This window comes from Pan paniscus, chromosome 1 (assembly GCF_029289425.2).
Source record: "Pan paniscus chromosome 1, NHGRI_mPanPan1-v2.0_pri, whole genome shotgun sequence".
Classification (NCBI taxonomy): domain Eukaryota; kingdom Metazoa; phylum Chordata; class Mammalia; order Primates; family Hominidae; genus Pan; species Pan paniscus.
Genome location: NC_073249.2, coordinates 226,919,157 through 226,935,106, shown reverse-complemented (window position 1 = coordinate 226,935,106; position 15,950 = coordinate 226,919,157). Strand labels below are relative to the sequence as shown.

Genomic DNA, 15,950 nt, shown 5'->3' with positions numbered 1-15,950 from the left:
TCTGACTTGAGTGCTACCCGGCTCAGGAATGCCCTTTGGGGAGGGCAAGGGACACAGACACTCCCCGGAGACAGAGCAGAGCAAGGCACGGGAGCCCAGGAGCAGGCAGTGGGTGCAAGTGGTTTATTCAAAGCGAGGGATGGGGGGTGAGACCTGCCAGCAGGGGCCTGGGGCAGGAGGCGGGGCCAAGCTCACACAGGGAGAGGGGCAAGAATCAATTCTGTTCTTCAGGGTCACAGGCAGCAGGCAAGAGAGTTGGGGGGCCGGGTCCAGCGCCCACTGTGCCCTCAGGGAGCCTCCCCAGGGCAGCATTGCATAGTGACCAGCCGACTGGCCTTAGCCTGACCTGCGCCGAGTGGGGGAGGCCCCGCCTCCCTGCCGGGCACCTTTGGGGAAGGGGTGCGTGAAGGCATTGGCAGGCCCTGCAATATGAGCCGAGAGACCCCTGGACCCAAGGGGGAGGCTGGTCAGGGGCAGGGCTGGGGCTCAGGCGTCCTCAAGAGTCCACAGAGAAAAGACGCAAGACAAAGTCAGACGAGGCCTATAGCAAACCCACTCGGTCCGCTACAAAGAACACGAGATGAGGGCTGCAAAGTGGCAAAGTGGCTTTATGCGCAGGCTCTGGGCCGAGTACCAGGAGAAGGTGCCTCCGGAGGAGGCCGGGATGCGGCTGGGGCTGTCTGGCACGGGGACCTTCGTGGCCAGCCACGTGGCCTTGGGACGCCCGCGTCCAGCCAGGGCTGAGGACCCAGGCCAGAGCCCCTCCCGCCCAGCACCCGCGACGCCAGCCTGGATGCTGGGGTCACTAAGTGAGGTACTCGTTGGTTCCCTGGATGGGCCACCCTTTCTGCCCTGGGAGGAGGCTCTGGGGTGTGCAGGAGGGACCCAGCTAACAGGTCAGTGTTCTGGGCAGAAGTGGGGCACGAAGTAACACAGGCCCTGAGGACAGAGGGACACAGGTGACACGGGCCTTAAAAGTGGCTTGTGACATGAGCAACCCAGGCCCCTGAAAAGGGGTGACCTGAAGACAGAGGTTCCCCAGGTGGGGTGAGGGACACCCGACGATGCAGCACCCCCCCAGGGAAACGTGAGGCTTCAAGAGACTCAGTGTGGGGCCCTCGCTCTCCTCCTGGGCGAGCAGGGCCGCGGCGGCCCGGCACTGGGGCTGCCGGGCATCGACCCGCGGGTCACACGCAGGGCCGCAGCCGGGTGGGCGCCAGGGACTTCGGGGCATGCGGGGCGTCGGGCCGGGCGGGGTGGCAGCTGCCCGGCCTGCCCGGCCCTAGCTCTCTTCCAGGTGGAGGCTGATGAACTCCTGGATACACCTGCGGAACTGGAGCTCCGTAGGGCTGCCCGCCAGGGCGCCCGGGGGACCAGGGGCAGCCTCGGCCTCGCGCATTTCCTCCGCCATGCGCGCCAGACGGAGCCTACGGGGAGGCACAGCGTGAGACGCCCCTGCCCTGGAGGCCCCGCCCCTGCCCTGGAGGCCCCGCCCCTGCCCTGGAGGCCCCGCCCCTGCCCTGGAGGCCCCGCCCCTGCCCTGGAGGCCCCGCCCAGCCCCGAGGGTCCGGCCGCGCTCACAGTGTCACGATGTCAGCGTTGGCCGCCTGCACTGCGATGGCCAACGGGTCCCGCTGCTCTTGGTCCAGGGCGTGCTGGTCCGCGCCCCGCTTCAGGAACAGGCAAACCTGGCTGAGGGGCGAGGTCGGAGGGGCGTGTCGGGGCGGGGCGGGGCGAGTGTGGTCGCGGGGCGTGGCTGGATAGGGCATGGCGGACAGGGCGTAGCCGGGCCGGGGTAGGCGTGGTCGGGGCACAGGGCGGGGCGTGGGTTGCGCGTCTCACCCGGTGCGGCCCAGCATCGTGGCGTGATGCAGGGGCGCCCGGCCCCGGCTGTCTCTTTGGTTCACGTCCGCTCCGTTTTGCAGCAGGAACTCACAGACGATCAAGGAGCCCTGGGGAGCCGGGGCAACTCAGACGGAGCCACGGCACCGGCCCCTCTCCGCGCCTCTGCACCCTGACCCCAGCCTTGGGCGCCCCCAGCCGGGACCGAACTTGGTCCCCACCGCGGACAGGCGGCCCTTGTGTGGGCGCCACAGAAGATGCAAACGCGACTGTGCACCTGTGTCCTGCGCGCAGCCCCCGTGGCTCGCTCACCCCTAGCACGGCCTGCACCAGCGGCGTCTTGCCCTCATCCTCCGCGTCCGCCCAGTTGACCTCGGCCCCGTGGGCCAGCGCCGCCGCCAGCGCAGGAAGGTCGCGGGCACGCGCTGCGCGGTGCGCCAAGAGCCCCGGGTGCAGCTCGCGCACGTCCGCCAGGCCCCAGGCCTCGGCCTCAGTGTCCCCGTCTGCCTCACCGCTGGACTCCTCCGACTCCGCACCCTCTGTGGGGAGGGGGCGGTCAGGGAAAGCGACCCCCGGGGCTGCCCAGGGGCTGGGCAGGGGCCTTGGGCGAGGGCAAGGCGCCACCCACCCTCCTCAGTGACGCTGTCCACCACAGAGCCCGAGCCGAAAGCCAGGACGTCCGAGCTGCCATCCGAGCTGCCCCCAAGGCCACTGTCGCTACTCAGACCTGCAGGTCCGCAGGGAAGGGAGTCCTGAGGGTGGGAGGCCCAGACTCCGTCCAGAGCCCTGGGGCAAGGCTGGAACTCCACCCACCCTCCAGGGGCCACCCCTAGGGACAGGACCAGCTCCCACCCAGGGCCGGGGGGAGCCAGCCGCAGGCTAGGAGCAAAGGAGAGAAAACCAAATAACAGCTCAAAGGTGCCAGGGGTAGCCCCCTAAAGCCCAGGCCCGCTGGGAAGCCCTTCCCTCCCGCTCGCCGCCTTACCCGGCACCCCCCGCAGTGGGCCCCCCAGCCCCGTCTGTGGCTGGCCCAGGCTGAAACGTCTCCACCCAACCAACGGGCAGCATGGCCCCAGAAGGGCCCCAGGCTGAGGGCCGGCTGGCAGCGCCCTCTGCTTCCCCAGTACCCCAGGCCACCCGCTGTGTGCACACACCCGGGTGCACACAGCCCCCACACACATTTGCACAGCTCACCCCTGACATTCAGGGCCTTGGCCTCCAGCTGTGTGGCCAGGAGGCCCCCCGCCCCTCCAGATGCTGCTCCATTTCCTGGCAAGGGCCATCCACACTCAGGCACCCTCCAGGCCAGCCTCCTTGGCCCTGCCCTGCCATCTGGCTGGGCCCACCCCACACTTACTGCGAGGGCCAGCCCCTGCGGCCCCTGCGTCGAAGTAGGAGAAGAGCGAGTCCAGCTCGTCGGGACAGAAGAGGGAGTCTCGGCGGAACTTACGATCCAGGGTGCCCACTGCAGGGGCAGTGCGTGTTCAGAGTGTGGAACAGGCCCGGGGTGGGGCAGGGAACCCCAGGTCACGCCGGGAGTCTGCGGAGCCTGAGGTGCCCCCAGAGCCTGCCACCAGTCCATCCCCGACCAAGGCAAGCCCCTCCCAGCCCTGCCGAGGCATGGCCTCCCACCTGAGGACAGAGCGGCCACACAGGGCAGAACGGGCTCAAGCCGGACCTTGCGGCGGGCAGTGGGAGCGCGGGGAGAGCTGTGGGGCCGCGGGCACTTCTGCACCCTCCAGCGTCTTGGGGCCTCCAGGGCTGGTGCCATGGGCGCCTTCCGCAGAAATTTCTTTTCCACGTATTTGTCCTTGATCCAGGCCTCCTTGTCCTGCCTGGACCGGGGGGAACATGAGGCTGTGCCCCCAGGCTGGGGCTCCCTGACTGATCCAGACTGTACCCCACCTCACCGGGAGCTGCTGGCTGTGGGTTTCCTGCTGCCTGCACCCTCACACTGGGCCTCATAGATCTGATTCACAGCGCTGTTTCCAAGCTCACACATCAGCTAGCAGGAGACAGGGCGAGCAGGCATCAGTGCGAACCTGCAGACCCCAGCTCCTGCCCCCACAAACGGGGTCCCGTGGCCTCCAGGAGCCCCACACGCACCTTTAGCAGCTCAGGCTCCCACGAGTCCAGCGTCAGGGACCGCACCTTGGAGCAGTGGACACCCAGGCTCCTGGACGGCAGAGGTAGGGATGAGTCTGGGGGAGGCAAGGCCCCCAGCTCCGGCCCAACCCCCACCCCCGGCCTGGCCCTCGGGCCCACCTGTGGATGCTCCGGCCCAACCCCCACCCCCGGCCTGGCCTTCAGGGGCCCACCTGTGGATGCTCCGGCCCAAACCCCACCCCCGGCCTGGCCCTCAGGGGCCCACCTGTGGATGCCGGAGCACTCAATGCAGAGCAGCACGCCCAGGTTGATGCTGGCCCAGCGGGGGTCCGGCTGGCCGCAGTCGCCGCACTGGCTGTTGCCGGCCACACTCTGCACACGCTGCAGCACACTCTCGCCCTTCACGCCGCGCTCCCGAGTGTCGGTGGCGGAGTCGATGCTGCTCGTGGACGGGGATGCTGTGCGGTCCAGCCTCTGGGGGATGGGGTGGAGCTGCTCGGTCCCGCAGGGGCTCCAGCATGGTTTCCCCAGCAGGCCCCCTCCTCCCCAGCCAGAAGAGCCAATGCAGGCCAGGGCCCCTCGAGCACACGCCCGCACACGCACGTACACGCGCACACCCTCACGCGGGCAGATGGCGCCGAACACACGCACGCACACACACGCACACGCGCACACCCTCACGCGGGCAGATGGCGCCGAGCACACGCCCGCACACGCACGTGCACACCCTCACGTGGGCAGATGGCCCCTCGAGCTCACGCCCGCACACGTGCACACCCTCGCGGGCAGATGGCGCCGAGCACACGCCCGCACACGCACGTACACGCGCACACCCTCACGTGGGCAGATGGCCCCTCGAGCACACGCCCGCACACGTGCACACCCTCACGTGGGCAGATGGCCCCTCGAGCACACGCCTGCACACGCACGCGCACCCTCACGTGGGCAGATGGCGTCGAGCACACGCCCGCACACGCGCACACCCTCACGTGGGCAGATGGCCCCTTGAGCACACGCACGCGCACACCCTCACGTGGGCAGATGGCCCCCCCTCGAGCACACGCCCGCACACGCACGTACACGTGCACACCCTCACGTGGGTAGATGGCCCCTCAAGCACACGCCCGCACACGCACGTACGCGTGCACACCCTCACGTGGGCAGATGGCGCCGAGCACACGCCCGCACACGCACGTACGCATGCACACCCTCACGTGGGCAGATGGCGCTGAGCACACGCCCGCACACGCACGTACACGTGCACACCCTCACGTGGGCAGATGGCGCCAAGCACACGCCCACACGCGCATGTATACGTGCACACCCTCACATGGGCAGATGGTACCTGCACACACATGCACATCCACACTGCACAAGCCAGCATGCCAGTGCACACCAGCACATACCCAGCTTGCAGGAGCCACACACAGGCGTGTGCACGTGTGTGGGGCAGGGGCCATCCCCAGTGGCACGTAGGTGTGTGCACCGGCACGGGGCAGGGGCCATCCCCGGTGGCACGTGTGTGTGTGCACAGGCGTGGGGCAGGGGCCATCCCCGGTGGCACGTGTGTGTGTGCACAGGCGTGGGGCAGGGGCCATCCCCGGTGGCACGTGTGTGTGTGCACAGGCGTGGGGCAGGGGCCATCCCCGGTGGCACGTGTGTGTGTGCACAGGCGTGGGGCAGGGGCCATCCCCGGTGGCACGTGTGTGTGTGCACAGGCGTGGGGCAGGGGCCATCCCCGGTGGCACATGTGTGTGTGCACAGGCACGGGGCGGGGGCCATCCCCGGTGGCACGTGTGTGTGTGCACAGGCTTGGGGCCGGGGCACCAAGGGCCACACCTCGCTATAGCAACTGTCAGGGCTCTCGCGGTAGGCGGAGGCGATGCTGGCCTGCACAGCCTGGACCCAGGCTTGCCGCAGCTTCTCGGAGTCAGCCTGCAGCATGCAGCTCCTGCAGGCAGTGGAGGGGCGGGCGTCAGCTCCGGTGGGCAGGTACGCCCCCCACCCCACCCTGGGCTGGGCCTCCTCACTTGGTGGGTGACAGCACCTCGAAGCAGAACCTCCGCTCGATGTCCTCACACGGCTTCACAGAGCACAGGCGGAGGTCGTCCACCACCACGGTGAGGGCATCCTGTGGGCGGCACCGCTGTGGCCCCTGCCCTCAGCCACCACCCGGCCCCGACCACCCACTTCCTGCTTCACCTTGGAGACCCGGAGGCCGACTGCCTGAGCCCCAAGCCCCGTGTCCAGCTCTCTGCTCCCTGACTGTTCCGGCTCCAGCGTCCACTAGTGCCCCGGCCCTGTGCTAACCCCAACTGACCAGTCTGCCCTGTGGCCCAGGTGGGGCGTCCAGCCATCAGGGCCCCAGCCCCAGGCCCAGGGCACACCTTGAGCTTCTTCTGGTAGACCAGCTGGCTGTTCTGAATGGAGAACCAGCGCCTAGGTGGGTGGGGGGATGGGGGGAGTCAGGCGGGGCCCATCCCAGGGCCGCTGTGACCCCTGCCCCCGCCCGAGGACCCCGTCCCCGCCTAAGGACCCCACCCCCACCTGAGGACCCCGCCCCTGCCTGAGGAAGGCCCCTCACCGGTTCCACGTCTTGAAAGCGTTGCTGGCCCTCTTGAAGAGGTAGCCCTCCATCACCACCCCACTGGGCGCGTCCACGTCAAACTCCACTTTGGACTCATCGTAGGAGAAGTCCTGGGGGGATGGAACCCGCCCCCTCAGTGCCCACCCCAGGGGCCCTGCTACCCTCCGTGCTTTCCCGGAGCACAGGCGGGGGTGAGGTCCTTGTCTGAGGCTGCCACACGGCCCACGGGCCACACGCTCAGACGAGAGACTCTCTGTTCACCACAGCCACTTCTTGACCTGAGCAAGGCCCCCAGCCCTGCAACCCGTGGGGCAGACCCCTCACGTTCACAGCTGGGGGCCCGAAAGTGCCGGCCCCACCCCAGCCCTGCAGGGACCAGCAGGCTGCGATCAGGAAGGAAGCTGCGCCCCCACCCTCCGCATCCTGAGTGCCCCATTCATGTGGCCAGCTGGGCGGACAGAGCCCCATTCAGGAGGCCTGGGAGTCACTGAGGGCCCTGTGTGTCCCGCCGTCTGGCAGGCCAGGGAAGCAGAGGGGAGGGGCGGCCACCTGCTCCCCAGGCCACGTGGGATGGGAAGGGACAGCTGCCGCCAACCCCACGGGGAATGTGGAGGTCTGGCCGGAGCCAGCCCCTCACAGCCGCATCAGCAGCAGGAGCTGAGACTGGTGGGAGGTGTCCTTGGTGCTGAAGTGCCCTTGGGGTAGAGGAGGGAAAGGCACTGCCCCATCTGGTCTCCCCCGACCCACAGCCTGCCCAGGGCCCGTGCTCACTTACCTGCAGCAGCGTCTGGAGGGCCGGAGCAGGAGGGGGTAGGGGGAGAAAGCCAGTGAGTGACGGCTGCCAACTCCTGGTGACTGGCGGACCCGTCCCCAACTCCTGGTGACTGGTGGACCCGTCCCCAACTCCTGGGGGGCTCTCCCCTATCCCAAAATAGCCACTCCTGCCTGCAGCCAACCTCTGCCCGGGGTGGTGGCCGGGGCTGCTGTCCCACAGGCAAGTAAAGGCCCCGCAAGGAGCCAGTGACTGAGGCCACAGAGGTGACCACCGCCTCAAAAGGAGATCCCAGCAGCAGCCCCACCCACACGTGCCCCTCCACTGCACACATCAAAGGGAGCAGCCTTGGTCCCCTAGAGAGGGTGTGGGCAGGGCAGGTGGGGGACAGGCAGGAGGAAGGGGCGGGGAGGGTGTGCCGGGCATGGGGTGAGGACGCAGGGGCCTCCCAGGCGCCTGGTGTGCAGGGAGCCGGCTGCACGGCCTCACCCGCTGCTGGATGGCGGCGTGCTTTCGCTCCATCTCACGCTTTTCCACCGCAGAGTCGATCACCAGCTGGTCCAGCTGTTGGGGGTGGCATTAGGGAAGGTCACGGAGGCCTGGCCCAGCCCCACCCTTCCCAAAGGCTCACCTCGGCTGCCAGCTTCTTCATGTAGGGGTCCAGCTGGTGCAGGAGGCTGTAGCCCTGCTGGAAGAAGCTGGACTGGGCGTGCATGAAGGACAGCATCTGCGGGGGCAGCACAGGTGAGGCCCAAGCACACCCGGTCCAGCCCCCGTCATGCAGCCTGTGCTCAGGGGCAGCCCCCACGCACTCACAGAGTCCAGGATCTCAAACTTCTTCTTGGTCTGCAGAACATTGATCTGCCAGAGGGGGAGCCCACAGGTGAGCCCCGGAGGCTGAGGCAGCCCCAAGCCCTGCACCTGCCATAGAGTCCACCTGAGCTGCTTGTGGTTCCCTGAGACCCCCCGGTCGTCTTCAGCTCCCAGCACTGGGCCAGCCTCATCCTCCCATGGTCCTGGACTGCTTCCCCATGTCTGGAGGTCCCACCCAGGGGCAAAGCAAGAATCGTCACTCCTGCTCAAAATCCCTCCAGTTCTGTACAAGGCCGTTGAGGCCTCCATTCGCTACAGCTGGTCCCCGCCCCCCAGCCCATTTCTGGGGCTGACCTGGAGCACATAGTCCAGTGCCAGGTGGCGGAAGCACTTCCTGGTGAGGGTGAGGGCCCCGGTGGCTTCCTCCACCTCGTGGGGCCGGTGCCTCGGGGCCTGGGCGTTCCTCACCAGGGACAGCTCCAGGTCCTCCCGCACCTTGTCAAACTGCTTCTTTGTCTCCTTGAACTTCCGCACATCCCTGGAGGCCAAGTGCCAGGTGGGGTGAGAGATCAGGGAGGGCACCTGCTGGATCCTGGAGTCTCCCACATCGTTGTTTGTGTGTTTTTTGTTTTTTGAGACGGAGTTTCGCTCTTGTCACCCAGGCTGGAGTGCAATGGTGCTGTCTCGGCTCACCGCAATCTCTGCCTCGCGAGTTCAAGTGATTCTCCTGCCTCAGCTTCCCTAGCAGCTGGGATTACAGGCATGCGCCACCAGGCCTAATTTTGTATTTTTAGTAAAGATGGGGTTTCTCCAGGTTGGTCAGGCTGGTCTTGAACTCCCGACCTCAGGTGATTCACCCGCCTCGGTCTCCCAACATGCTGGGATTACAGGCGTGAGCCACTGCGCCTGGCCTGGTTTTGTTTGTTTGAGATAGGGTCTGTCTCTGTTGCCCAGGCTGCAGGCTGGAGTGCAGTGGCACAGTTATGGCTCACTGCAGCCTCCACCTCCCAGGCTCAAGCAATTCTCCCACCTCGGCCTCCCAAGTAGCTGAGGCTACAGGTGCGTGCCACCATATAAGGCTTATTTTTGGTTCTTGGGGGTGTCTTTTTGTTTTTTTTTTTTTTTTTGATGGAGTCTCTCTCTGTCACCCAGGCTGGAGTGCAGTAGCACAATCATGGCTCACTGCTGCCTCCGCCTCCTGGGCTCAACTGATCCTCCCACCTCATCCTCCTGAATAGCTGGGACCATAGGCACGTGCCACCATGCCCATCTAATTTTTTTTTTTTTTTTTTTTTTTGTAGAGATGGAGGTCTCACTACGTTGCCCAAGCTGGTCTCAAACTCCTGGCATTCTCTGGCCTTGGCCTCCCAAACGCTGGGATTACAGGTGTGAGCCACCATGCCCAGCCCCACCCCCCTCCACTCCAGGCCCTTTCTTTGCTCCTGGGCATAGCCTCCTTCCTCACCAGCCTATCCCAGGCCTGCCCGCACCCCTGCTGACCCCTCCCATCTGCTCCAGGCCTCCCCAGCCCCTCCCCACCTCACTCTCAAGATCTGTCCAGCCCAGACCCCAGCCATGCCCCAGACTCCAGACCCCCAAACCCAACATGGACTGGACCTCTCTGCTGTGGGGGCTGGACACCCCACCCACACATGCAGGGTGTGGAACCCCCCCGCACTCCACCCGGCTGTCTGCCTCTGAGCCTTCTGCCTTGTGGAGCCGCTGCACAGCCTGGAGGCCTGGGCCCAAGGTGCCTCTGCTCTGCCCCAGACCCCCTTCCCCTCCAAGGGAGGGAGCGTGGCCTCAGTGTTCTTCCCCCAGCCCCGGGGGCCACTCACTCTTTGACAAAGTTCTGGAGCTGCTGCCGCACGGACCTCTGGGCCTGGTCAAACAGGATCTGGGGGCAGAGGCGGGCAGAGATCCTTGGGGTCTGTCCCGAAAGAGCCCCAGATGGAAGGCCCCATCCTCACCAGCAGAGGGCACTGCCCCCAGGCCCAGACGCAGGGGCGGGTCCCACCCTGCAGGGCTGGCCTCAAGGGGGTCAGGGGAGCAGCCCCCAGGCCTGAGTTGGCACCCAGAGGCAATGGCTGTCACCCCTGCCCCTCTGTCCCACCTGGCCCTTGATGAGTGCAGAGGCCAAGGCTGCCTCGAACGGTCCCCTCATCACAGCCTGAGCTGGAGCCCCACTGCCTCCTGGCCCTGGGCGGCCACCCTGGGGTGCCCATCCCTGCAGCAGGGAGCACTCAGCCAGAGCCGGGAGCACCCAGGGGCTGGGCCTGGGGAGCTGGAGCCTGGGCTCTGAATCGGAACCCGAAGTAGAGAAGGACCGGACACAACCAGGAGCAAAGGGACGGCTGAGCCGTCCTGCCTTGTCTACTTCGGGACCTCCCCTGTTCAGTCTGCGGCTCAGGTTCCCAGGCTGCAGCCCCACATCTCACGGGTGCCTGTCCTGTGTGTCCATCCACGTCAGTGCCAGGGCCCCCAGGGGCCACCCAGACCCAAATGGCAGCCAGGCCAGCCTGGGACGAGAGCCCTGCCCAGTTGGGGGAACCCTGGATAAACCACCCCTCCCCCAGGGTCTAGTGTGGCCCTTGCCTGGGACACGGCAGAGCCCCCAGGGCTGTCCCCCAACCCCACACTGACTTGAAAATGTGGGATTCCCCCCTCTCCAACTAGAGGAGCAGAAACGTGCCCCCCCCAACCCGACGCCGGCCTTCAGGTGAGCCAGCGCAGCTCGGTTCCAGGCCAGGCACGGCCCACAGGTGGCAGGGAGGCCGCGCTCACCATGTGGTAGTTCACCACCTCCTGTAGGCTGTCAGCGAACCTCTGCAGACATTCCTGGAGGAGCAGATGGGAACCCGTGCTGAGATGGCAAATCCGGGCCCAGGTCACCCAGCCACGCCCTCTGAGCCCCTGGGCGGTGCAGACACCAGCCTGCTTCTGGCCTGGACGCCCTCAAGGGGCTGCCTCCCTCGGCCTCTCCCCCAACCCCCCCTTGAGGTCAGAGGTCAGTCGGCCCCTCACCGAGATGACGGTGTCGCCCTGGCACTGCTGGGACAGGTCGCGGACGCCGCTCACGAACAGCCTGCTGGTGCTGACGTAGGCCTTACCGGCTTCCACCATGCCACTGCACAGCTTCACCAGCTGTGGGCCAGCGGGGCGTGGTGAGCACAGTGGGCCCTGGCGCCTGCACTCGCCACCACACACGGCCACTCAGAGGCGGGAATAGCTCCCAGGGTAGGATCCACTCAGGGCGTTGGCACTCAGGACTCAGTGCCCCGGTGCAGCTTCCTCACGCCTGGGCCTGCCTGGGGCTTGGAGGCCCGTCTGGGAGGGGAGGGTGGGGCCGCCACGGCTCGGCTGGGAGGGACCAGGAGCCAGGCAGGGGACCCAGGGCCAGCAGGACCAGCAGGACCAGCCCACGTGGGGCTCATGGATGAGACTGCCCACTCCCAGCTCCACGGCCTGTTGCCCCCTCCTCTTTCTCAGCCCATGTGGGGCTCATGGACATGGCTCCCCTCTCCACGGCCTGTTGCCCCCTCCCCTTTCTCAGCCCCAGCCCCAGCCACACCAAGGCTCAGCCCACACAGCAGCTGTCCCCGTGTCACCAGCCCAGCAGCTGTCCCCATGTCACCAGCCCAGCAGAGGGGACGGGCAGCCGCTGTGGGTCGGGGACTCACCACAGCCCAGCCCCTCCCAGATGGGACGAGACTCAGGGCCAGCCACATGTGTGCATGTGACATGTGCACCCTGGAACACACATGCTAAGACACAGGGGCCTGGAGCACCACACGCGTGCTCCACATATGGGGGGTGTAAGTGGCTTAGTAAGGGCTGGAGAGCGAGTCCGGCCATGCGGCCATCCCAAGCCTGGCCGGGCACAGGGCGCTCCAGGCCCGCCCTTCACCTTGTCCAGTTTGGCCTCAATCTCCACCACGTCTGTCTCCACCTCGTCAATGGTCGCCCTAAAGCAAGAACGGGGCTGGCTGGGGTCACCTGCAGCCTCGGCCCCCTCGGGGCTTCACCTCCCCCTGCACCTCCCTGAGGGGCTCCACCATGGGAAGGGGCTTTCAGGAAACGGGCTGGGAGACAGACGCCTGCCTGCTACGGGGGCAGGACTGGGACCAGGTTCAGTGCACTTCCCCCCGCCCCCCCAACCCCAGGCAGGCAGAGGCAGCCGCTGCTGTGCCCTCGGGGAAGAAGGCTGGACCAGCCTCTCCCAGGACAGCCGGCCGCTGGGAGTCCCTCAGGGACGGTGCCCACCAAGGGCTGAGCCAGCCTCACCTGCCTCTCCTCTAGGAGTTCAGAGTCAACCCTGGACCCATCTGGAGCCCCTCAACCCTGCGGCACCTCCCCTCACCCCACTGCACTACTGCACCCACCCAGGTCTGGTGCCCATGCACTGTGGGACACGGTGGGGGCAGTAGGGCAGCTGCTCTCGGTCCTGGCAGCACCAGGAGGACCCAGACCAGCTGGGGAGAGACGCCCCCGGCTCCCCCAACCTCACAGCTGCAAGTGGCACGGTCCACTGGAAAGACGGGTAGGCCGTCCTCCTCAGAGCCCACTCCCACCAGGACAGCCTGACAGTGGGGCTGCCTGGGGAGAGAAGAGTTAAGGCATGACATCACCAGAGAAGCCTCGGCGGGAGAATCCCCGGAAGACAGGAGGCAGATGGATCGGGCATGTGACCACCCCCTCCGGGAGCAGGCAACAGGGAAACAGGGCCAGGATCCCGGCAGCCCTCCACACAATCGGCTCACTGGCTGTCCGGGCCATCTGGCCTCCTGGGGATTGGACACCACAGGGCCCGGGCTGGGGCCAGGACTCCAGGGACAGGTCTAGGGCAGGGGTCCAGGAGCAGAGGCCATCAGGGCCTACAGTCCCTCGTACCTTGCTACCCTGACCGGTGTCCCAGGCCTCGGGGGAGGGGCCTGTGGTTTACATGGGGCGTGTCCTCAATTAGGAGCTGGAGCTGCAGGCACCAGGCTGCCCCAGCCAGGGACCTTGAAGGGTCCCAGCCACCCCAGCAGGACACTAGGTCCTCTCTGAGCAGCCCTCACTTGTTCCCAAGGGGCTAAGAGGACTCTGAATCCCGAAGCAGGGGGCGATGGAGGGAATCTCGCTGTGGTGTCCGCTGACCGCCAGCGCCCGGCCTGCAGCCCCTGGACTCTGACCTCTACCTCAGCTAGAGGATCCCAGAACAGAGAAGGGACCATCCTCCCAGGAGAAGGCAGCAGAGAGCGCCACACCCCAGGAGTTGCAGCCACCCCTGAGCAGGGCCGGATGCAGAGACAGCTGCACCCAGAGCTGCCGCCCTCGGGTTTGGGGCGCCCGTGTCCCTGGAGAGCCAGCAAGGGGGGGGTGGCTGCACCCAGGAGCTCACGGACGTGCTCATGGGGACAGGGTGGGCCCTGGCAGAGGCCCCGAGAGCCGCTCCCACTGCTGGGAGCCCCTCAGCTCTCCCTTCCTCAGTCCTGGGGACCTAGGCCTCCTCTGCTGTGCTCAGCCCAGGATTTCCTCAGCAGCTTGGAGGATGGGGAGGAGGGTGAGGCTGCCCCCCAACCAAAGCCGTGACTCAGCGCCTGAAGCCCCACCCAGGGGAGGGGCACACTGAACAGAGGCCAGGCGGTTCCCCTACACGGGCTCCCCTGGCCTCCGGCCCACTGCACCTGGGCTGCCACTAGGCCCTCCCCAGACCAGGAGGGTGCGGGCAGGGTCCCCCTCTCCAGGGCTGGGGCGACCAGGCTCCACGTTACAGACCACATCTTCCCGCCCACCCTGCCTGGCCCCCCAACCTGGCGGTAGGCCAGGAAACTCAAGTTACGCCCTTAGGGCCCGCCCCCAGGACAGCCTCAGGGAGCCCCTCGAACCCCAGTTAAATCACAGCCTAACCCCAAAACCCGCTGGGCCAGGCCATTCTCATCTCCCCACTCCAGTCCATGCCCCACAGGGGTGAGGCACTTTCCCAGGGCAGTCGCTCTACGGCACCTAGCGCAGCCCCACAGCCCCCATAACTGGCTCCTGTAACAGGCTCCCATGAGAGCCGGTTACCAGAGAGAAGGCCCAGAGGTGAGTGGGTTCCAGCACCCCCACCCGACTGTGAGAGGGCAGTACAGGGCCGTCTGCGTGGAGGCGGAAGTCCATTAGGCTTCTGAGGGAGGGGCCAGGGAGAAGGTGGGTGCTTCAGCCAGGGCCCAGCCCCCAGCAGGGAGGCCATGCCCACGCCTCCCCACAGCCCAGGTCCTCAAGGCAGGATCCTAGGGTGCTCAAGTTATTCAACCCCTTTTCCCAGGTCAGCAACAGAAGATGGGAGAGCAGAGGATGGCCCCAGTTCCTCTGCCCAGGGCTGGGGGCCACTCTCCTGGCTGGCCCTGAGCCTCCCACTCCAAGGCTCCTGAGGCCTCCTGGTGAGGGCTCCAGGGATACGGAGGCTCCCCGTGCCCCCACACAGGCTGACTTGCCAGCAGATCCCAAGAGACCCAGCGCGCGCACGCACACCCACACATACACAATCAAGCACACATGTGCAAACGTTCATGCACAAACATGGCTGCACACACTGGTACCACACATACATGTGTGTTCAAGGAGACACTGCACAGGCACGCATCAACATGTGTACCTAGTGATGGAACACGCGTGTACAAGCTGATGTGTCTGTTGCTGACATGGCTAACACAGTACGTGAACCCACACAGACAGGTGGTGTGTGCACACGCTTGCGTGCACGCATCGGCAGGCTACATGCAGAAGCAAGCACAGCCCCGTGGCACAGTTCATCCACGCGTCCTGTGCAAGGCCTGGTGTCCGGAGGGAGGCACGCAGAGGGGCAAAGTTCACAAGAGCGCACCCCGCACGAGCTCGTGCAGAGGAGGGGGCCTCACGCAGGTGCGCACTTGGGGATGCAGAGAGGTTTCTTTGCCTCCATTGTCGTTTGCCAAATGTCCACCAAGCAAAGCCGATGCACACTTGTGCACACGTCTGTGAACATGTAGTTCACGCAGGTGTACACGCCTGCACGCCACGAATGATGGAAAACACGCAGACTCGGTGTGCACACAACCCCTACCCCCTACCTGACCTTCCCCGCCGCTCTTCTCGGCCGCCACCCCTCCAAGCCCCTGGGTCATTCAAACCACTTCACGCTTCCAAGCACCCTACCCCAGGCCTTAAACGCGGCTCCAGCTGCCTGTTCCCCACGCGCTGCTCTGGACACAGGATCGAGTCAGAGACCAGGGGCCGACGCCCCCACGGACCCAGACGACCCTGGCCAGAGCTGGACTGCAGGGCCCGGGAGGGGCTCAGCCCAGTGGAGGTGCAGACACAGAGCGGGGGCGGACGGTCCCGAGGTGCCCACGGCTGCCCACGCGCACGCCCTCCGCCCGGGGCGGCCGCACAGGGCAGGAGCGTCTTTTGTTCCAACCCCCGGGGCATGGCGGGGCGGGGCCGCCGCTTTGTCCGAGGCCGGTCCTCCAGCCCCTCCCCGGCGGCCGCGGCCCGGCCCGGCGCTGACCTCCCCACCCCGCCGCCGGGCACAAAGGCGACAGCGACGCCCCCGGCCTGCGCCCACCCCGGCGGCCCCGGGCGGCGCACCTGAAGCGCGGGGAGTCCTTGACGCACTCCTCGAACTCCACGGTCATGGCTGCGGCGGCCGCGGCGCTCACTGGCACGAGGACCGCGGCGCCGAGCGGCAGCCGCGCCGGCCCGGACCGCTCGTCCCGCCCGCGCCGCCTCGGCGCCCGCCCGCCCCGGAATGAGGCCGCCGCGCCGCGCCCCGCCCCGCCTGTCACCGCCGGGGAGCGTCGCCAAAGTCAGCCGCCCGCGCGCACC

The 15,950-nt window shown here is 66.9% G+C and overlaps 1 protein-coding gene across 3 annotated transcripts; it reads right to left on the bottom strand.

Annotated features, from left to right (window-relative positions):
• Window positions 1-108: 108 nt before the first annotated feature.
• ACAP3 (ArfGAP with coiled-coil, ankyrin repeat and PH domains 3) lies at window positions 109-15,873 on the bottom strand. 3 transcript variants are annotated; one of them, XM_063595179.1, is made up of 24 exons: window positions 15,714-15,873; window positions 12,028-12,085; window positions 11,145-11,264; window positions 10,905-10,958; window positions 9,959-10,017; window positions 8,475-8,658; window positions 8,124-8,168; window positions 7,939-8,034; window positions 7,797-7,871; window positions 7,311-7,322; window positions 6,533-6,645; window positions 6,336-6,387; window positions 5,979-6,079; window positions 5,788-5,899; window positions 4,214-4,422; window positions 3,949-4,018; window positions 3,753-3,847; window positions 3,475-3,677; window positions 3,200-3,307; window positions 2,471-2,569; window positions 2,155-2,381; window positions 1,843-1,952; window positions 1,582-1,692; window positions 109-1,427 (listed from the first exon to the last, which is right to left on the bottom strand). In XM_063595179.1, the coding sequence occupies exons 1-24, from the start codon at window positions 15,758-15,760 to the stop codon at window positions 1,283-1,285; spliced, it is 2,505 nt and encodes an 834-aa protein (XP_063451249.1). In that variant the 5' UTR covers window positions 15,761-15,873; the 3' UTR covers window positions 109-1,282. The 3 variants fall into 3 exon arrangements, with proteins under 3 accessions (XP_063451249.1, XP_063451250.1, XP_063451253.1); XM_063595180.1 differs by lacking the exon at window positions 15,714-15,873 and adding an exon at window positions 12,503-12,534; XM_063595183.1 differs by lacking the exon at window positions 12,028-12,085 and having other exon boundaries at window positions 15,714-15,855.
• Window positions 15,874-15,950: the final 77 nt, after the last annotated feature.

Bases quoted from the DNA above. Each gene is read 5' to 3' on its own strand.
- ACAP3 (XM_063595179.1), bottom strand. From the start codon at position 15,760: ATGACCGTGGAGTTCGAGGAGTGCGTCAAGGACTCCCCGCGCTTCAG. The intron at 8,169-8,474 runs GTCAGCCCCAGA...CCCCTCTGGCAG, and splicing joins CACTGGACTATGTGCTCCAG to ATCAATGTTCTGCAGACCAA. The intron at 6,080-6,335 runs GTGTGCCCTGGG...TGCCGCCCACAG, and splicing joins TCTACCAGAAGAAGCTCAAG to GATGCCCTCACCGTGGTGGT.